At 43.5% G+C, this 21,506-nt stretch overlaps 5 protein-coding genes across 7 annotated transcripts; 3 read left to right on the top strand and 2 right to left on the bottom strand.

The window, feature by feature from the left end:
- The first annotated feature begins 139 nt into the window (after positions 1–139).
- On the top strand, positions 140–3,580 carry rchy1 (ring finger and CHY zinc finger domain containing 1). Its single transcript, XM_028996270.1, has 9 exons — positions 140–195; positions 462–581; positions 1,155–1,270; positions 1,886–1,964; positions 2,144–2,188; positions 2,269–2,327; positions 2,409–2,438; positions 2,545–2,665; positions 2,995–3,580. The coding sequence occupies exons 1-9, from the start codon at positions 145–147 to the stop codon at positions 3,124–3,126; spliced, it is 753 nt and encodes a 250-aa protein (XP_028852103.1). The 5' UTR covers positions 140–144; the 3' UTR covers positions 3,127–3,580.
- A 361-nt stretch (positions 3,581–3,941) lies between these two features.
- LOC114799537 (cyclin-dependent kinase inhibitor 1C-like) lies at positions 3,942–4,687 on the bottom strand. Its single transcript, XM_028996271.1, has 3 exons — positions 4,578–4,687; positions 4,443–4,504; positions 3,942–4,363 (listed from the first exon to the last, which is right to left on the bottom strand). Exons 1-3 carry the CDS (start codon positions 4,633–4,635, stop codon positions 4,067–4,069), a joined length of 417 nt encoding a protein of 138 aa, XP_028852104.1. The 5' UTR covers positions 4,636–4,687; the 3' UTR covers positions 3,942–4,066.
- A 1,968-nt stretch (positions 4,688–6,655) lies between these two features.
- lrp13 (low-density lipoprotein receptor related-protein 13) lies at positions 6,656–13,248 on the bottom strand. The gene is made up of 18 exons (XM_028996605.1): positions 13,012–13,248; positions 12,453–12,665; positions 12,052–12,281; positions 11,360–11,489; positions 11,105–11,286; positions 10,840–11,026; positions 10,556–10,768; positions 10,298–10,472; positions 10,024–10,225; positions 9,741–9,905; positions 9,460–9,660; positions 8,837–9,389; positions 8,633–8,752; positions 8,321–8,428; positions 7,708–7,941; positions 7,317–7,620; positions 6,820–6,929; positions 6,656–6,739 (listed from the first exon to the last, which is right to left on the bottom strand). Exons 1-17 carry the CDS (start codon positions 13,238–13,240, stop codon positions 6,821–6,823), a joined length of 3,555 nt encoding a protein of 1,184 aa, XP_028852438.1. The 5' UTR covers positions 13,241–13,248; the 3' UTR covers positions 6,656–6,739; position 6,820.
- Positions 13,249–14,308: 1,060 nt separating this feature from the next.
- Positions 14,309–19,821, top strand: LOC114799529 (uncharacterized). 3 transcript variants are annotated; one of them, XM_028996262.1, is made up of 6 exons: positions 14,309–14,768; positions 14,847–15,010; positions 15,296–15,535; positions 18,130–18,300; positions 18,403–18,607; positions 19,694–19,821. In XM_028996262.1, exons 1-5 carry the CDS (start codon positions 14,524–14,526, stop codon positions 18,594–18,596), a joined length of 1,014 nt encoding a protein of 337 aa, XP_028852095.1. In that variant the 5' UTR covers positions 14,309–14,523; the 3' UTR covers positions 18,597–18,607; positions 19,694–19,821. The 3 variants fall into 3 exon arrangements, with proteins under 3 accessions (XP_028852095.1, XP_028852093.1, XP_028852094.1); XM_028996260.1 differs by lacking the exon at positions 19,694–19,821 and adding an exon at positions 19,128–19,186; XM_028996261.1 differs by lacking the exon at positions 19,694–19,821 and having other exon boundaries at positions 18,403–18,715.
- LOC114799531 (paralemmin-2) lies at positions 19,764–21,482 on the top strand. The gene is made up of 3 exons (XM_028996263.1): positions 19,764–19,905; positions 20,227–20,299; positions 20,385–21,482. Exons 2-3 carry the CDS (start codon positions 20,287–20,289, stop codon positions 21,038–21,040), a joined length of 669 nt encoding a protein of 222 aa, XP_028852096.1. The 5' UTR covers positions 19,764–19,905; positions 20,227–20,286; the 3' UTR covers positions 21,041–21,482.
- The last annotated feature ends 24 nt before the right edge of the window (positions 21,483–21,506 follow it).

The raw sequence follows: 21,506 nt of genomic DNA, 5'->3' as shown, positions 1-21,506 counted from the left end.
TGTATGGTAGTCATTATAAAGAATGCCGACTTGCATCGTGTACAGCGTTACTTCATTTTTAAACATAGATCAATGAATCGATGTCTTATCTGTGACCGCCCTGTAAAATGTCAATAAAGTTTGATTTCTTCAAAGACAACAAACATGGCGGCCGCGGTGGATTGCGAGCACTACGTACGGAATTGTCGTTTGAAAGTGAGGAATTTACATGATTTTTAAACCATGATTTTCCAGGGTGATTTTACGCAATGTCCCGTCGCGGCGTTATTCTGCTTTTTAGAGCTCGGAGAGAGTAAAACTCCGCAGCGTGGTCGTTAGCTGGCCAACGCGGACGGAATGACAGCCTCAAGTTTGGCTTACACAATCACTTTACAAGATCATAATTACGCGATGAAAAGATATATCTCATATTGCGGACGCTCGTCCGTGGATTAATATGAAGTCTTTTTTTTTATTTAAAGGCTCCATGCTGTGGGAAGCTGTACGTGTGCAGACTGTGCCATGATGCTGCAGAGGACCACGAGATGAACCGCTTTCAAGTGGAAGAGGTCCAGTGCTGCGTGTGCTCCGCCGTCCAGCAGGTGATTTCCTGTTGCCTGAAAGTGAAGTGATTGTCATTGTGAAACACTGCAGCACAGCACACAGTGACACAACGAAATATGTCCTCTGCTTTTAACCATCACCCTAAGTGAGCAGCCATGGCAGGCGCCCGGGGAGCAGTGTGTACTTTGCTTGAACCGACAACCTTCTGATTATGTGTCCAGTTCCTTACCTGCTAGGCCACCACTGTTGTATATAATTCTGGAAGTGATGGAATATCTGACTTCCAGTTAGTTAAACCCAAATCTGTCAATTTAAAAGTTTCTTAGATTTTTAATTTTTTTTATTTTTAGAACAACTGCTTCAGTTGTGTTAACAGAGCTGAAAACAAATTGGCCAAATTCACACTAGTACAGTATTTCGAACCCAGCAAATTTGGGTTCCACCTACATCATTATTTTAAAAAGTGTCAATAAATGTTCTAGATTGTAGATTTTCTGTAAATGCTTTCTGCGAATGTTTAAAGATTTTTGAACAGTTGTGTATAAATGTAGTGATCGGGTTTTAGTTGTGATTCTTCCCAACTCTCCCACCGTTTGGTCTGGTTGATTCAGGTGCAGCAGTTTTGCCGGGACTGTAACGTGAAGTTTGGCGAGTATTACTGTGGTATCTGTCATCTCTTTGATAAGGACAAGAAGCAATATCACTGTCAGCCGTGCGGAATATGCAGGTCAGTTTACATACATTTTCAAATTAATTATTTGACAGTTCAGATACCATTACAGTCAGAAATGTGATTTTATGAATATGCATTTATATATTTCAGTTCAAACCGTAGCCCATCCTACTTATATAGGGTGGTAGTAGCCTAGTGGGTAACACACTCGCCTATGAACCAGAAGACCCGGGTTCGAATCCCGCTTACTACCATTGTGTCCCTGAGCAAGACACTTAACCCTAAGTTGCTCCAGGGAGACTGTCCCTGTAAATACTGATTGTAAGTCGCTCTGGATAAGGGCGTCTGATAAATGCTGTAAATGTAAATGTTATGTTGATCTTTTGCCATTTATATAGACAGCGCTGGTTAAACAACTATGAAAAGGTAGTGATGGCTGATAGTTGAATTCACTCTTAAAAACGTATGGATTCATTCATGTATTGAAAATAATAGCATCACCGTGAATACAGTGTATATCACCACATAAAACATCACAATTTATTGCTGTATCAACATTTTCTAACAGCCCTAATATTTCGTAAAACCCCAGGACCTTCAGTTGCACAGAAATTTAATTTAATGCTTGCTGCATCTCTGCATTGAAATTATAATGTTGTCTTCTCCTAGAATTGGACCAAGAGAGAAATACTTTCACTGTGAAAAGTGCAACTTGTGTTTAGCCAGTGACCTGCGAGGAAATCACAAGGTATAATCTTCATGAAAGTCCTTGCATGAGTAGTTGGAGACAGTATGTAAATACCCTCATCTCAAATTATTATAAACTTGGATTTTTTTTTTATATATATATTTAGCTGTTACTTCTTTAGTTACTCAAGGACATTTGAAAAACAGTAATTATTTTGTTCTGAAACGGTTTTGTTTTAGTGTGTTGAAAATGTCTCCAGGCAGAATTGTCCGGTGTGTATGGAGGTAAGATGATCTGTTTTTTTTTTTTTTTTTTTTAAACTCAAACAAGCTCTTTTCCTCACACATCCTTATTATCCTTTCAGGACATTCACACATCCAGAATAGGAGCTCACGTGCTTCCCTGTGGCCATTTGCTGCATAAGTATGTATTAGATTTTTTTTTTTTTTTTTAAACAGAACAGATTTTCTTCTTAGCTTTAATCTGCCATTCTCTCTTTTACAGGACCTGCTTTGAGGACATGTGTCGAACAGGGTTAGGGTTATCTTATATAAATAATTATTTTATGCATGCACTTTTAACAGTATGCAGTGTACCAAATTGGAATGAACAGGATTTTATAGTGCTTATGTTCCTGTAGTGCATATCGCTGCCCCCTCTGCATGCACTCAGCCCTAAACATGGAGACATACTGGGATCAGAGGGACTCGGAGATTGCAGAGTCACCCATGCCGAGTGAATACCAAGACGCCACTGTTAAGGTGCTTTATCCAGACTTATTAAGTTTAAATGGTGACTAGTCACATTCAGTTTTTATATAATTCAAATGTGTAGTAAGCTATGCCTTAAATCTAGGCCACTCTGCTGGGCCTTCACTTACTACTATGCCGTAAATTCCAGGTCATTTTAGGCTGGTCAAATCCTTTCATCAGGGTACAGTGTAAATTACACCAGAAGACTTGTGTAGTTGCTCCACACAGTATTTGGGTCTGGAGTACACATCTAATCTGTTGTACTGTGTATTATTTATTTCTGTGATTTGAATTGTCAGTAATAATAACCAGGCCTTTTTTCCCCCCTACCCCTTCAGATTATCTGTAATGATTGCCAGACACATTGTGTTGTTCCGTTTCATGTGCTGGGACTGAAATGCACTGGCTGTGGATCATACAACACTGCACAAGATGGGGGACTGATGCAGTCTCAACAACGGCGGGAGTGATTAATCACAGATGCAATTACAAGCATGCCGGGCCGCTGGAAGACCAAGGGTTCCACCCTCCCCCGTGTGACGTTGGACTAAGACAATGCAATGTTATTTAGTAGTGAATTCGATGTGCTCTGTATTGTTCCATGCAATATTTTGTTTTCATTGAACAGGATATTATTTGACTCAAGCTGACCCATCTACTAACGGTGATCTCTGATCAACTGCAGCTCATTTCCGTACTTGCCTAGCCTTTCGTCTCATGTATCATGTATCAGCGAGAAGCGGATTATTCACTGTGGAGTGAGAACCATATTACATTACAGGTTATTTTAGATGCGATTGTGCTCATTTCTTATTGATATTGAGGCTTGGCATCTTTATCTGAGTGCTGAACAGTATTTTTGGATTATGGGAATTTGCAATCGGTTTGTCATTTGTTCTTAGCATCTATAAATCGTTTTCTGAACTGTCAGTCTGCCTGAACTTCTTTTGAACTTCACACTATCATAACACATTTTTAAGTCATTATATGAAATGTGGAACTAAGACTCTACTAGAAGATTTGTTCTGTTGTTGCACTTGTAGCTGCTTTGCAAGGATGGCTTTTCCTGGTCTACATTTCTGTGTCTCCACAGAAGAGAAGACCGGTAGTGGTGGACTGTGTCCACATTGAAGCGGTTGGCTATGTTTCAATCTTCTTTCTTTCATTCATTCATTCATTCATCATCCATTATTTGCTTTTCTCTTCTTAAACACTACGGAGGAGATCCCTGGTTGGTCCATGTCTTATCCACCAAAGTCATCAATCTGGCAACACAACGAACAACTTAACCGTTTCAGTCTTTTATTTCGATTAATATTTCAAGACATTATATTGGAGTTCTTTCATGCCTTGAGACACAAGACGAGTCCGTCGTGAGCTGTACGTCGCGCATGCGCAGTACGGACTGTTTTAAACCCGTCCCGGCAGAGCATCGTTCTGCAGCGCCACGTCGTCTCCTCGGGGGGGCTGGGTCCCCGCGGTGCTGGCGGCCTCCAGCGGCGCAGGAGCCGGCGTGGGGTTCGCGGTCGGGTCCGTCGCCGCAACCGCGACGTCCGTGGCCGCCGGGAGCGGGATCGTGACGCCCTCCGTCGCGGGCTCCGGCTGGACGGTGGCCGCGGGGGGTTCGGGCCGAGCGGCCTCCAGCGACTCGGAGGACTCGGCGGACTCGGCCGACTCGGAGCACCGCGGGGCCGCGTTGGCCGCGCACTGTCGGCCGAGCACATGGTCCCGTTAGACGACATATTCTGGAGCGACCAGCGTTTCACGAGAAAAGGCGCCTACTTACTGCTGCGACAAAGAGCACCAGGACCACGGCCCTCAGAGTCTCAAGCCTCTTCATTTCACCACCTGCAACGTGCAAAATAAAAAAGAATCTGGCAAATGAAGGAACATGGTAGTATTTGTTGTATAAGGACATTACCTTGCATTGTGTTTGATATAATTCTGGTTCTTGCCCCTGAAGCCTGTGAAAGCTGCATTAAAGTGAAGGTCCTGCCTGTTTACATGAAGCCCTTTATGCAAAACCTTTGCCCACCCACTATAGTTCATTCCTAAAAAAAAAAAGAATAATTCATATGTGATGCTCAGGAAAATATGTGTTATAATTACGATCTGTACCATAATTACAGATCGTAGTACAACACGATGTGTCAAAACAAGATATGAAAATTAAATATATGCCCTTGTCCTTTTAACTTGTAAACATCTCGTTTTATCACCGTGGCCACGACATAACTTATACCTTCCCGACAAACAAGATCCCCACTGCGAGCTGAAGAATGTCGTCCGCAGGGCAGCTCCAGATTCCTCCCTTCTGAAGAATGTACGCAGATTGGAGCAAGAACGGTCTACTTTGTACATTTCCCACTGGTGGGACTAATAAAGAATCATCTTATCTACGATGGACCAGGATGAAATGATGACTGGTGGATTTGAGTGACACAGTTCAAATTTTTGCCACAATGCAACTTTTTGTATATTTGTCATTTATTTGAAATTCAGACATTGTGATGCGAAGCAAAATCATTTATTTGCAGGCATCTTTATATTTTTCAGTCTGTCTTTTCAGGCCACATCTGAAATCTTACTTTTACAAAGTGGCAACCATCTTAGTCTCCATAACTGCCACAGAATAGGTGTGGTCAAACTTTTTATTGGTACTTTACCTTTTACCTTTCTGAATTGACAAAATAGTACTGCAAATGCAGAGAAACACCAAATGCCACAGACTGTTAACTTTATTTTAGGCCACAGAAAAGACAAAAAGGGAAACAAAACATGCAGCAAACATGCACCTATATGCAGCAAAAAAAAAAAACAATTAAGATTCAAAGTGGACTGAGAGAAAGTCTGATGTATGTTGAATGTCCATAGTGTTTCATTTATGTGCTTCGACATTCACTTGCTACTGGTTCATGAGATTTATACCAGCACAATGGCATTAACAGAAGTACGGTGGCAGTAAGAATACAAGCTAGCCAAACTAACCATTTAATTGAAAAAAAAATTTCAAAATCGGTCAAGTGTAGCAGTTTTCACAAGTGATTACAAGAACAGCATACAGAACACAGTGGGTACCGAGAGCATCACATGAAATAACTTGTCTTCATTTCCATTTAATTAAAGCGATGTGGCACTCACCAAGCAAGAACATATTAAAGTTTATTTAGTAACTATCTGGTATGCAGATTCTCTCACTCACCGTAAAGAACATTTTATTGTAAAATAACCCGAAACGTTGCTGATATAAGGGGATGGCTAATTTAAACAGACAGCCCAGTAATCACCTTGGGCCAGGGGGTGTAGGTGTGGTTCTCAATGTATATCTAGAACTGGAACACCAGCGGTCTCAGCATGCCATGTTGGTTTTATGTTGTTGTGCTCTCTGGCCGAACGGTGGTCAGTAACTTGGGCAGAGAGGTAAAGGGGTTTCCAGGTTAACATGAGCTCAACCTGATGGCCAGGAAAAGAGAAATGGAGGACAGCATATACATCAATTGGGAGGGCAAATTAAATTTCTTATTCGGTCAGAAGAATACAGTTCTTTGAAAGTGACTGGCGCTGTATGTCTTGAGTAGATTTAGAAAAACAATTAGGCTGGCTGGCTAGGGGATTTCATGATCAGTAAATGTTCACATGATTGGAAAATAAGCACCTTACTGCTGCAGCAAAAAAAAAAAAAAAAAGAAAAAAAAAAAATTAACAGCTCTCATCACCTCAGTTTCTGAAAAATTAAACTGCTCAAAACACACCACTAAATACATATCACTCACGTCTTTCAAGCAATTGGATCCTTTCAAAAAGTAATTGTTCTGGACTCAAAAGGACATGACTAGTCAAAACTTACATTTTGGTAGGGGCTGAACCCCAGAAAAACCCACAGACAGGAACAGGATTCAGAAATAATTATAAAATGTTTGAAAGACGTCTACATTTAGACAAGTGTACTACACAAGACGCAGACTGTCTGCACAGTTCAAAATAAATTTTCCACAGACAGAGGACTTGAACAGACTTTATTGAAATAAACACATTAACGTGTAGAACAAGGAAGGAGTCCTAGTCAACAGAAGACACCACATCCTGTGGGAGAAACTAGTGGTAAAAACTAAACTTGGAAACAAGTATTGCATTACAGTCAATATAGACTGTCAGATGTTCACCTCAATCTGCTTCTTTAGGAACCGACTCTTCTGAAGGAGATACTGGAGTTTCGAAGTCACTCATGCTGGTCTCCCTCATATCTGGGTTCGCTCGATTTAAAGCAGGAAGACTGGTGCACAGAAAGTTCAATATGTAAAAAATAAATGCATTAATTTCCATCCCTTTATTCAAAAGCAGAACCAAAGTTTTTAGATAAAGACATGTTGCTCCTTGGAGTGTTATAATAATAATAATAATAAAATAAAAATGGATTAACATAAAAAAAAAATATATACTTTATATATTTTTTTTATTATTTATTTATTTTTTTGTTCCGCCCTGACGATGAGCCTCAAGTAAGTCTGCAGGCATCGGTGCATGGGAGTTATTTTTTAAATAAAATCAAATGTCACGAGACACGAAAGGCCTCTTTCAGCAATCGATATTTATCGATTTAATTGATGCATTGTGGCAGCCCTAAAACAGTCAGTGTAAAAAGATAAAAATAGAAATATACCTAATGCTTGACTTCTTAGTCTTGACTGCAGCAATGATGACCCCAACCACAATGATGCCAGCACACACTGCTATGGCACCGTAAGAGACAGGACTTAACCCTTGGTGCATGTCTTGGCAAAAATCCCCACTGTAGCCCTTGGAACAAGCACAGGCGGTAGCCCCATTCTGGGACACACATTCGCCCCGCCCACCACAGAGATGCTGGTCACATGAAACTGGTTCCAGGACCTGTAAAGGCACATTGTCCAACTTGCCTGAAGAGCGAAATATAGACCTGGGAGAAGCAAACATGGCTGGGACACCTACAAGAAACAATAGAGCCGCTGGTACAGCAGGGGGAAAAGGGGGCTTGAGAATCCACATTAGAAGTATATCATTTCAAGACTTACAGTTCTCGTCTGAGTAGTCTGGGCAGTCAACTTGTCCATCGCAAAACTTTGAAATGGGGAGGCATGTGAGCCCATCTAGGCACAACTTGGATTCAGGAGGACAGTGCTGGTACGGGACACAGTCCATGGCATTGGCAAGGAGGTAGCCATGGGAACACTGGCAGGTCCTGCCCCCAGGGAAGGGGAGGCACAGGTGACTACAGCCTCCATTACCATCAGAGCACAAGTTGGTCCCTAAACATTAAAACATTAACTTAAGGCAATGAAGGGCCCCTGAAACTCGATGCGATTTCAGGCTAAACATGAAATAAATTTCGTAGGTGGATTGTTGAAGTTCTGCATATCAACCACATGGAAAGGAAATAAATTTGAGGGGTTAAAAGGTGACTTATTGGGAGTAACTTCTAAAACGCACATGAAACACAAATGAGAAAAAAAAAAAAGAAAAAAAAAAAAAAAAAAAAAAAAAAGTATATCTCTGATCGAACCAAACACACCCACGCCGCTTTGGCAATGTTGTGGATCAGCTGGATGTGAAATTACTACACAAGGTGTAGTGTATACAGGTACGGGGAGGTAAAATATAAAAGGGACAACTGTATTGCACCCGTACCTTTTTGACTGGACGTGCTAAATCCTTTCATACTGACGATCTCAGTATCAACTTCAAACCACAGATTTTCAGTGAGGCCACCTTCACTGTACCAAAATCTGGTCATGTCTGGACAGAAAACATGGCACTGCACTTAAATGCAATACACAAAACAATGCATTTGGTACAAGGGGAGAAAAAAAATTTAAATCCAACATTTAGCTCTCCAAGGAAAAGGACCACCCAGAGTTCACACGGCACAATGTTAGCTAAACAACGCCACCTTCTGGCAATAAGGTATCAGTATGGTTAGGAACTGCAATGGCACATTACCCCTTTTAGTCACCCAGACGAGAACGTTATTTATAAGAGTAAATGCCTTCAAGCCAGAAGCAGTTTTCAGCTCCCTATATCTTGTACCATCAAGGCGAATGGACACTATATCTCCAGTACCTGAAGAGACAGAAGACATTTTACAAATAAGAACCAATTAAAACCGCTTACATTGCCAAAATTATTTCCAAATGCAAACCTCACCAATGTCAGCCCAGTACAGTTCACTGCCATCTTGCGAAAACGTCAAGGATTCCGGCTGCACCGAATCCTTCCACAACAGAGATCGGTTTCGCCCGTCCATGTAGGCGCATTCTACTCTGGCGACCTGAGCATCTCCACTCTTCCCGAAATGAACAAAGCAAAGGCGCCCGCTGGGTGGGTGAAGAGCGATGGCTTCCAGGCTGTTCTCAAACGTGCCACTGATCAGCACAGTGGTATACTTTCCCTGCGCCGAGGTGACCTGAAGCCGTGGCTGCTTGGTGCTGCTCCAGTACACGTTCGAGGTCACCCAGTCCAGAGCCAGAGCCGTGACGTAGTCCTCTGTCTGCCAGCGCAGCTGGCCCCTCGAAACCAGTGAGGAGTCCTTCATCTGGAAAAGTCCCACTGCGGCCTGACCCGCATCTGCCAGGAACAGAGTCTGGTCCCGAACCACGAGATCAAGCATGGTGGGCTCGTTCATGTTGGGAAGCTGCAGCAGGTGATGTTCTGGCCAGTTCTTCAAACCTTTTGTACGATTTCTTCTGTGTATATATACCTACAGCACAGTATTGGGAGAAATTCCAATAACTTTTGCAGTGAGAGGAAAAAAATATCTAAGAACATACCTTCGTAATTGCAACTGGGGACAGCAGCAGGATGAATGACACGTATTTTGGTTTAGAGCATGTCAATCCATCCTCGTCCAGGAGCAGATAAGATGGACATTTGCATTCAGCTTTCAGGCCAGGTGCCAGCACACACAAGTGAGAACAGTGAACCTTTCCACATGGGTTCTGCATGCTCGGTTGCAACAAAGGATGAATAACCTGCAAACAGGACAAATCAGAACAAAGAAAATGTTCCTATAAAAGACTGGAGTCATGAGGCCGGGAAAAAAAAACTTCACCTTTAGTCCGAAAGGCTGCCCAGGTCGTTTCAGAAGAACTTCACGGTTCTTTCCGGTAACTTTGTTAGCCTTTTGGATGGTTCCCCTCTTTGTATCAGACCAGTACACCATATCATTGAAGACAGACACAGAGAAAGGACTGGGAGTCTCCATCAACTGTAGGAGCTAAAAAGGTTTAAAAGGAGGTTCAGACATGTCCACTGTAAACACATTCTCTGTTCCACTGCATAGCAGAACAGGTCTCTACGGTGAACCTCCTTATTTCAACATTTGGACTCCGTACCTTGATGTCTCCCCCATCCAGGGTGGCCGATCCAATGCACTGTAGTTTCTCATCAGTCCAATAGATTCGGTTCTCCAGAGGATCCACAGTCAGACTGACAGGCCACCTCAGGCTTTCTTTGATCAGCACAGTTCGGCTAGAGCCATCCATACCAGCCTGTTCAATATGTGCCTCATCTCCAGTTGCAGACCAAAACATAACCCTGGGATAAATCACAAATTTCAGAATGTTCACGCAACCTTGTATTTGTGTAATTACAGTGGGATGTCCTCACCCCCTCTGTGGCAGCAGAGCCAGCGAACGTGGCTGTTCCAGATCTTCATCGATCACGGTCACATAGTCCTTGGCAGTAGTATCTAGTCCAATGACATTAATCTGACTTCCAATTCCATCAATCCAATACACATTCCTGCCAACCCAGTCCACTGCAATGCAGTCTGAATTTATTCCTGCAGGAGGGCGATTATTCAGTTTTATAAGAGATCATATTAGTCAGTTGAAGGTGAAAAATGTACCATATTTACTGACCAACCTTTGATTAACGTTCCTTTGTCCTTCTGGTCCAAAGAGGACCACTTTATTTCATCAGCATTCACATTGGCCCAGTAGACTCTCTGCTCCTTGTGGTCATAATCCACCGAAAAGATGAACCGCTTTTCAGATGAAATCAGCACTTCAAGGCTGGAACTTTGAAGTCCAAGAAGGAATAACTCTGACTGCACTGATGCCAACAAGTACGGCTCTCCTACTTTATATAAAGAAAAAATATTCAACAAAGTTAGTCGTGAGATTAAGTCATTCGAAAGCTATTCGTACCTGTAACCTTGCAGCTATGGCCATCAGGTTCCAGCACATATCCTTGGCTGCAGTTGCACCAGAACGACCCCTCAGCATTGACACATGAATGATCGCATATATTTAGAATATTTTCTGCACATTCGTCAATATCAGCACAGGTCACCATGTCCATCAGCAGCCTGTAACCGGACTTGCAGCCGCACCGCTGCAGACGGCCAGCCAGAGGTAAGCGTGAAAACCACAGCAAAACGGAAGCGGTTATTGGTGGCTAGTCGCAACTCACCGGCCCTCGTGGGGTGCTGTAGCAGATGTGAGAACACCGGGACTGGTCCGTGCATTCTGTGAGGCAGGTGCCACCTTCATCGGAACCATCCAGGCAGTTCGCGGCATCGTTGCAGACCAGGTTGACGGACAAGCACTCAGAACTGTCACAGCGGAACAGGTGTGACGGGCAGGTCACGTTACCTGGGAAGGGGAAAGTCCGCCTTTGACTCGTTTGGTCAAGGGTCATTTGCGTTACGTTGAAAGGCCAACTTACAACCAGCTTCATCGCTCCCATCAGCACAGTCGCTAGTGCCATCACACTTCCATATCTTCGGGATGCACTGGGTTCTGGAGGCACAAGTCAGCTGGAACTCCCCACACTCCAAATGGACCTTCTTACAATTCTGGAATAAGTACACTAGATTATTTATGTACCTTGTAGAATCAAAAGTCATATCTGCAGTAATGTCCGTTTCTGTCATGTGGTCAATATCTTGGCAGGTCGATTCTCTGTTTAATGGCTCTGGAGGCTTGATTATTCACCCTTGGGTGCAACTTTCTGAATCAATAGAGTGCATTTATGAAAGCACTTTATAAGAGAATGACTATTTGTGATCGACTAAAGGAATAGGGGTTTTAACAAAACACAAGAAATGCTGGGTCATTGAGATTTTTCATTGTATGCCCTACAATGACAAAGAAATCAGGATTCTGCCCAAAGCAAAGGTGGTAGTAGCCTAGTGGGTAACACACTTGCCGGTCAACCAGAAGACCCAGGTTCAAATCCCACTTACTACCATTGTGTCCCTGAGCAAGACACTTAACCCTAAGTTGCTCCAGGGAGACTGTCCCTGTAACTACTGATTGTAAGTCGCTCTGGTAAGTCGCTAAGGGCGTCTGGTAAAGGCTGTAAAATGTAAAGCATAAAGATCTTCCTTGCAACGAAAGTGTGCGCCATTCCTTCACCTTCTCATCCGTGCCATCCCTGCAGTCCTCTTCTCCATCACAGAACCAGTCCGCCAGCAAGCACTCGTGGCTGTGGGGGCAGCGGTGTTTGCTGGAGCACGGCGGGGGCTTGGCGCAGCCCTCCTCATCAGAGTGGTCCCTGCAGTCCGTGTGGCCGTCACAGCGCACGCTCATGGACACACACTGGCCATTGGTGCAGCGGAACTCGGAGCTGCTGCAGATGTCAGCTCCTGAACACACGCCGGGGGCAGTAACCAACGCTTCAGAACGAGCAAATCTAGATCAGTTCTAATGATCGAGTACTTTTGAGTGGACCGAAGTGGAACCATCTCCACTGCATGCAGCCGGGGGCTTACAGTCAGGCCACACACACAAAAATATATCACTGCAGACACACGAACCACAGTTGGCCTCGTCGGTCCCATCCCGGCAGTCCCGCTCTCCATCACAAAGGAAAGTCTCAGGCAGGCAACGGTCCTTGTTATCGCAGGAATGGACGCAGGTCTCCGAGCCAGTCAGACAGCCGGCCTCGTCCGACTGGTCCTCACAGTGAAACACGTCATCACACACCAGGACCGGGTCGATGCACTTGCCGTCGGCACATCGGAAGAGATCTGAGCGGCAGAAAGCACAGCCTAACGTCAACCAGCCAACGGCAGTGGGACCCACCAACATTTAAGGAAATTTGAGCTGTAAACCGTACTGTAACATAGCAAAATAACCAGAAGGTACATTTAAGAACATGATAATTTTTATTTAGAAATAAAATTGCATGTTGCTAATGGCCTGTAATCAGAAGGTTGTGGGTTCCAATCCCGAAGCGGCAAGGTGCCCACTGCTCACTAAGGGTGATGGTTAAAAGCAGAGGACTCATTTCGTTGCGTCACCGTGTGCTGTGCTGGTCCTTTCCAAGGACCTTGACCCCGTGTGAAAAATGTCCCACGGCGTATAAAACGTTACCCTGGTCGCAGGGTTCGGGACAGTCCTCTTCATCGGAGCCGTCGTCACAGTCCGCTTCCCTGTCGCACACGTGGCTGTACAGGACGCAGCCGGTCCCGTCCCTGCACGGCTTCGTGCCCAGGCGACATCTCGGCGGCGCCCGCTGTCGGGAAGCCACCGCGCCGTCGCCCGGGCCGAGCGCGCAAACGAGCAGACCCGCCACGGGACACAGGACACGCAACAAATACATGACGACGACGGTCGTCTCGCGAAAAGCGCTGCGTGGAGTGCGTGGCGCTTTTATACCCCGGACAGGTGCGTCAATTACCGATATTAATCATTAATACAACAACTCACATACATTATTTTGTACGACGGTAACATCACGCTCAGTATTGAGCAAATATATTCATGCTTAAATTAGTTCGACTCTTTAATAACGTTGGACCGTTGATGACGTCACGGACTTTGTCGCGTTCACATTCTAATCAACACGCAACCTGACGTCACAACGCAAATTTAGATACATTTTTATGTCATTCACTCACAAGAAATAATTATTCTGCTCTGTAAGTCTGGAATGTTGATCAAAGTATATGAGGCTTTCGGAAGTAACCGGAGATCAAAATGCATATCATCCAGTCTGTACGGACAGTGATAAGAGGCATAAATACTAATTAATGCAAACTTTTGTGACTGTACCTTTCTTTCAAGAGTTCTGTCATATGCTAGTATTCTACAGCTTGGTATGGCTGGCTTACGATGGATGAAAACTGTGTAAACATATGTCACACCCTCCCAAATGTTGTGATTGTTGTGATAGTATATTCGAATTTGTTTTGCATAACTAATGGTTATTTCAGCTATTAATAGATCATTTTGTAAAAAAAAAAAACCTGTTGCTGTCTGTATAACTATTAGTTATGCTGATGCTTATAGTTCGAAAACAACTGCACCACATACTGTACATTGTGTGCCTATTTTGGTTTATTATTTTGCCTTTGTTTTATTTTTTATCATCTGAATCAATACTTTCGATAATATCAACAGTGTCTGTATTGACATGCTGCTGCTCTTTGGATGAAAATAATCATTTAGGATCAACACAAAGGGCTGCCAATGAGTAATATATTTTTTAAAAATCTGTGTGTAAATCATTATGTTCATGTGTCACAGTTTGTGCTTTTTCTTAAGTTAATGTGTGAAAATCAAGTATTAACATGAATTAAGTTACTGATTGTACATTTCTTCACTTATCCATAGCAATTTAAAGATTATGTGCCTTCCAGAGGGTATTTAATTAACATTTGTGATATTTTTGTAATGACTTGTGGTGAGAAGCGTTTTTTCACATAAATAATCTGAAAATGAATATCATTTTACTGCTCTCTGTACATCTGATAATAATGTTGAAGGTCGCCTGCCTTCTCGCCACCGCTCTACGAGCGCCACGCACTCCTGTCCTCTAGATGGCGCTGGTGAGACACTTCGGTCTATTCTCTCCGCCGCAAGGTGCGTTCCGCGCCGCGCAACATGGCCGTTTCTCGGCCTCGCCTGCTGCTCCTGATCGCCGTGCCCGCCTGGCTGCTCTGTGTGACTCTGTATCGCTCCCACCGCCTGTGCAGCGGCAGAGTCGTTTTTGACGCGAGCGGGGCCCTGCCGAGCTACGCGTACCTTTTATTTAGGAGCCGAATTCGGGCGCTCCGCAAAAAGCGAGGCCGTCTGTATCCCTCCACCGAAGGCGTGCCTGAAACCGGCTTCGCCGTAGTCAACTGCAGGTATTTCACGTTGCCTTCCCGGCCTTTATTAAAAAGCAGTGTTCGATGCGAGGCTGAGATTTACTGAACCCCACGCAGGATCGATACCGATCACCTCCGACAGTACTGCAGTGCCGCTGGGTATGGCTGGGACTATCCCGACAGCGCGTTCCGGGACATTCCCTTGCTCTACCCTGCCGTGCTTTGTTCCCGTTTATTTGCTACCATTGTGTCTTCAGCAGGATTCAGATTAAGCCCACTAGGTAAGAGATTCATTGCAATTTCGAGTGTTATGAGTGTTTTATGTTCATGTATATTCATGCATGTCTTAACTTAGTGTTTTTAATTCTACTTTGATTGCGCTACTATCTCTACCTCTGCTGCAGATTTCCCCTGTGGGACCAATAAAGGCCAAAAATTCACTTAAGGGAGACCATACCACTCAAAATTTTGTATAATGTATTATGGACCTGTATGAATGCAGCCCCGTCTGGCAGGGCTCTACCCCCCTTTTTTTGTGAATGAACATTTTTTTCCCTGCCTTCCAGGTCTCCTCTGCCTCCAGCAGACAGTGAGGAAATTGCAGCCTGTGGATGAGCTGAAGAAAGGACCTTTCCAGTTACAGGCATCTGTATCAGAGTACAGGCCTGTTTCAGCCGGGGTTGAGGTTGACGTTTCATTTAAAGCTGTTGGAGATGCTGGACCTGTCTGGGAAAGTCAGATTACCCTGCTGTCACCAAAAACCAAACATCTGCAATGTCATCAGGACAGACTCACGCAGGCCGATGGTGAGGAAGCTGTAGTTTTCTTTTTAAAAAAACATAATATGTGTTGGAAAAACCCATCAATCAAATGCCCTGTTCAAAATGGTCATTAAAATAAAATCCAGGGTTCCTAAAGCCATTAAAAACCTGGAAAAGTCATGGAATTTTCCAGGTTTTTGAATATAAAATCAACATATATACAGTACAGGCCAAACGTTTGGACACCTTCTAATTCAATGTGTTTTTTATGAATGAACACATGAGGAGTTATGTACTTAACAAAAGAAAGGTGAAATAACTGGCATTCCATGAGCTTCAAGAGGTCGTCACCTGAAATGGTTCTCCAACAGTCTTGAAGGAGTTCCCAGAGGTGTTTAGCACTTGTTGGTCCCTTTGCCTTCACTCTGTGGTCCAGCTCACCTCAAACCATCTGGATTGGGTTCAGGTTCGGTGACTGTGGAGGTCAGGTCTCCACTTTTTGTTAAGTACATAACTCCACATGTGTTCATTCATAGTTTTGATGCCTTCAGTGTGAATCTACCAACGTAAATGGTCATGAAAATAAAGAAAACACATTGAATGAAAAGGTGTGTCCAAACTTTTGGTCTGTACTGTATGTCATTGAAATCTGATTGACACATGAATTTGTAATGAAGTACATAGTTACTGTAAGACTGTGCAAGAAACGTTATTCCTACGTTTACAACTTTCTCAGCCATGTGTCTCTTTTTAAAAGTCATGTAAATATCCAACATGAGGATTTGGATGACTGCAGATGTACGTGAGCTGCTCAAAGCTCGATGGGTGACAAGGTGGCCCTAAGATCAGTGAGGACCAAACTGTCTCGAGCCATTAGAGCAGGAAAGCGTACACACGGGCAGAAAATTCACAGCCACTTCCAGGACAGCTGTGACACGTGCCGCATGTGGCAGGGCATCCAGGCTGTCACAAACTACAGGACTAAAACCTCCACCTGGGACAGGGATTCTTTGCACGATTCGACAAACAGAACGACGTGACTGAGAGGAAATCCGGTTGATCAGGTGCTGTGTCTAACTCTTTGCAAAGTCTACTGGACCAGACAGCATCCCTGGAAGATGCTCAGAGAATGTGCAGACCAGCTGGCAGATGTTCTCACAGACATCAACATCTCACTGAGCACCATTGTTCCTACGTGTCTCAAGGCCACCACCATCGTGCCATTGCCAAAGAAGTCTTCAGTGTTGTGTCTCAATGACTGCCGTTGCACTTACACCCATCATGATGAAGTGCTTCTCGAGAGGCTGGTCATGTAACATATGAAGACACTGCTGCCCTCCACCCTGGACACACTGCAACTTGCATATCGTCCAAACCGCTCCACGGGTGATGCCATCGCCACCACCCCACATCTGACCCTTCCTGAGTGAGACACCTCAGTCTGTCTGGATCAGGAACAGCACCACCACACTGAGCACTGGAGTTGAAGGTCAACAATCTGTTTGTGAACGAAAGAGATTATTGTTGACTTCAGAAGATAACCACTGCATCAGGAAAGCCACCAACTTTGTGAAGGACTCTACACACCCCTCACACGCACTCTTCACCCATCCGGAAAAAAGTACCGAAGCATTCGGGCCCTCACTGCCACACAACAGCTTCATCTCACAGGCCATCAGACACCAGGGACACTCGGGGACTTTGCACTCTGGACTGACACACACACACACACACACACACACACACAACCTATGTTATATTGAGTAATATTATCTATCTGTAATATTATTTATTATTGCACCGTTCCATTTGTATTTGCACTATTCTTACTTTATATTACTCATTTCACTAGTTTATCACTGTCGTGTCTGTCTGTCTCGTTGGCTACATGATTTTTGTTTTTTTGCCTGTCACACGGTCACTTTATATCAGTATGTAACGTTTAAACGTTACATGTAGCTCCAGGTTCTGGAGAAACGTTATTTCACTTTGTACTGTCTAACATGTATGTAGCTGAAATGACAATAAAGTAAACTTCAACTAAATTATAGCTGATCATCTACACCAGAACCTGATTGAGGTCATTTTACTCAGGCTTGCTTGACCTTATCACCTGGATGACTGAGAACCTTCACTCTGTGAAATGATTTAAAATTAATACGAGTTCCCCTATCCTGTCTATGGTCCTGCAGTGGCTAAAAATGGCGATAGGTGTAAAGAGTGTTTTGTTGATTCGGCTTCACTGTTCAGGGAAATGTGTAAGAACCATGTTTAGTGAAGTGAAACACTGCAGCACAGCACATGTGACACAACGAAATGTGTCTCTGCTTTTAATCCATCTTAGTGAGCAGTGGGCAGCCATGAAAGGCGCCTGGGGAGTAGTGTGTGGGGATGGAACCTTGATCAAGGGGACTTGAGTGGCACTTTGGTGGTTCTGGATTTGAACCCGCAACCCTCTGATTATGGGTCTGTTTCCTTACCCACTAGGCCACCACTGCACTAATTAGTATTTTGTTAACCTCTGGTCCAAGTTGCTTTTTAATGGATTAATAATAGAATAATACAATATTGGTCCCCATATTTGCTAAAGGCTAAATTTTAAAGGCTATTTGGACATGTGTATGATTTTTGTGTTGTAGGGACAGATGCTGGAACAAGAGTGGAAATCAGAGTATCCTGGTCCACCGGGCTGAGGTGGACCTGGACCTTGTATGGTCATTTTTTGAAGCACCTGCTCTGGATTCAGCGTCCTACAGCCTACGGACTGTGGATGCAGTCTCAGTGTTTGGCTGAAGTTGAGAAGCACAAAGGTAGCCAACTTCCTGATGTTGGTTGTTTTGGTTAGTTACTGTTCTCACGTGTGTCTGAAATCTTTTAATAAATGTTATGCAAAGTATGATTTGTCTCTGCAGGAGCTGATGCAGTCAGAGCGCCTGTCTCTGTGCATGTGCTGTACAGGCAGCCGTTGGTTTTACCAGGCAGGGCATCCATCCGAATTTGGGAAGACCGCAATGATGCCAGTTTCCCAGCTCAGAAAGCTTGCAGGTTTCAAATGGAAGACCCAAAGACAAGGGACTTGTTCATTTTGGGGGAAGTTAGAAGTTAATCATATGTTGGGTATGTGTGTTTTTTTTTTTTTTTCTCTTCTCTCCCCTCTCCATGGAACCCATTTTGAAAAGAATATTTGTCTGATCTTTTTTATTAAATAATTTATTTGTCTTTGGTTCTGTTTTTTTTTTTTTTATCCCGATTCAAATTCAAATATTATTTGTCATATACTTAGACATACACGGTATGATATGCAGTAAAATGCTTTGGTGACTGTACAGACCACAGTGACTGTACAGTATACAATGACCAATATGCAAATATTGCAAACATAACCAAATATTACACTTTTATGTCTTTAACATAAAATATGTGTAACAGGTAGGGTGAAGGTGTGCAAATGAGTTGAGTCAATGTATAAAGTGAAAAGTAAAAAAAAAATTGCAAGAGTTTTGTGCAAATTCTGGGGGGGTTGAGTCCAGAGTGGTTGGAAGTGCTGGAGTGTATTGGAGTTCTATGAAGTGATGTTGAGAGCTCGTATAGCCTGCGGGAAGAAGCTCCTCCTCATTCTCTCTGTGTTGGACTTCAGGGAGCGAAAGCGCTTCCCTGATCGCAGCAGAGAGACGAATCCATTGTTGGGGTGGCTGAGGTCCTTCACTATCTTCCCGGCCCTCGTCCAGCACCGCTTGCTGTAGATGGATTGAAGGTCAGGGAGCTTGGTAAGGATGATGCGTTCAGCTGATCGAACCACCCTCTGTAGGGCTCACCTAGGACAAGCAAATAAACAGCAAATAAGTAGTCATCTGTAGAAATGCCATAACAAGGGAAAAGGGGACTGATGAAAATTTAATGCATTTGATATCCTGTTTTTTTTCTGCATATGTGCATTAATCATTTAAAAGCATGCTGTTATAAAGGGGCCTTTTAGATTTGTACACATTTCATCCTGATGGTTGGAACACTTGAGAATCCACAAAGAACACAAAACTAAGATATCATAGCCAGGTTTGTCTCTCACTTGTGATGTTGTCAAATCTGCTTAGGATCTTTTTTTTTTTTTTTTTTGCCCATTATCATGATGCACGTGTTTCTAGAGGAAAGTGCAGGAGGTTGGAAGCAGAGTGGGTCAATGCAAGTAAACATTTCTTTTTATAGCTCCTCGAGGAGAACTGAATACTCTGTGTGGACTGGTAGATGTTCTCCATCTCAACCAATCCAAGCATACCTAAGGACGCGCTGTTGGCTCACTCGCGTCAGTGTACAAGCTCCTGGCTAGCAGCCCCTTCTGCATCTTCTGCACTGCATGAATAGAACAAAGGAGGAGCTGAGTGTGGCTGAGTGATGATCATTCAGGAGATAATTAAATGGTATGTATTTTAGCAAAATGTTTAATATCCAACTATTCGTCAGTACGTATGTATGTATGTACTTTGCTGTTATTATCCATTCATGGAGTCCTCATTCTGTCATAAAGGTGCAGCCATGCATGATAGATAACATTGTTAGGTGAGGCAGTGTGTGGGAGATGTTATAGTGTACAGTATTTTTCATTCATATGAGAATGAAAAAGAATAATTTAAATTCATTTGGACAAAGAAGGGTTGAAAATACCTGTCAGTTGCTGAATGTGGGGTGTAATGTAAGTTTTATTCTGCGCTCCTGCCATGTTCCTGCTCCAAATATTACAGATGTGACCTATCCATTCTCAGCCAGCATATCTGTCTGGGCTGCACCTGGAATCACTGACCATGGTCTCTGAAGGTAAAAATTGTATTTCTTTAAATTATATTACAGATTATGTCCATTGTCATAGAATTTAAAATAAAAAAAAGTACATTTCCTTCAGGGAAACAAAAGGACTTGATGAAATCCTCATCCTCAAGCCTGGTTGATTGTGGTCACCCTCAGAAGAAGGATGGGCAGAAAGTCGTGTATGAGGTCCAGTTATCTGGAGGAGCTCCAGAAAAGAATCAGTGTGGGCTTCTCCAGAGTGAGCAGGAAAACGTGGCCGTAACTGCACCAGCTAATGGCACGGTGCACTCGGATGTTAAGGAATGGATTGCATCCAGAGAAAACGTTTGGGGTTTGAGCTCTGACCACCAGGCGACGGGATCGAACAGCAGGCTGGGATGGACTGGTCCAGAGGATGACCTGACTGAAGAGACATCATTCGATAAGTCCTCCTCCATGTCTTTTCTGGACTCGCACATCCAGGACAATTCAGAGGGCTTGCAGATCAGGATTGGCATCAGCGTAGCAATAAAGACTGAAATCGTGCTAATTGATGAGGACGATGACATGTCATTGAGGGAGAAGACCGTCGCCGATGTCTCGGTGACGGATGGAAGTGCCGCTCAGCTGGTGTGTGGTCAGCTGCTTTCAGTCTTCTCTAACTCCACCGACTCGTCCTCTGAATGCATTGAGGGAAGCCTGGCCGCAGAGACCCCCCTTCCGACTGTCCAAACCAGAAAACCCCATTGCTGTTTCTGCACGATCATGTGACTGTTGGGGATGAGCAGAATTCCAATGTTAACTGACCTAAAAAGGATGTCATAATGCTTCTGTTTTTTTTTTTCTGTAAATGTTCCAAATGAGGAGAAAAAGCACAAAAGCTATAAATATATAAGTTCTGCCAAAGCAAGTTACACTGAGCAGAATACATGGAACCTGTATGTTTCAAGAAATATCCTTTTATATATGAATCACTTTTCTAAACACTGTGTGTGCGTGACCCATTTGAACAGTGAAATGTAACTTGAACACATAGTGTGCTTATACAGAACAATGCCTCAGATTAGTTCAATTTATGGCATAATGGAGTATAGGGTTCACTTATGCATTATGAAGATGCCTGCTTCATCAGTCTGTTTGTGTATTTTATATTTAGCCTTTTAAACATGTTTTGTCCACTTGCTTTAATGTTAATAAATGTGTCTACGCTCCAGCATCTTGCAGTCTGAATTGTCTT

The sequence above is a fragment of the Denticeps clupeoides genome, chromosome 11 (assembly GCF_900700375.1).
Source record: "Denticeps clupeoides chromosome 11, fDenClu1.1, whole genome shotgun sequence".
NCBI classification, from domain to species: domain Eukaryota; kingdom Metazoa; phylum Chordata; class Actinopteri; order Clupeiformes; family Denticipitidae; genus Denticeps; species Denticeps clupeoides.
This window is presented reverse-complemented; position numbering and strand designations above follow the sequence as displayed.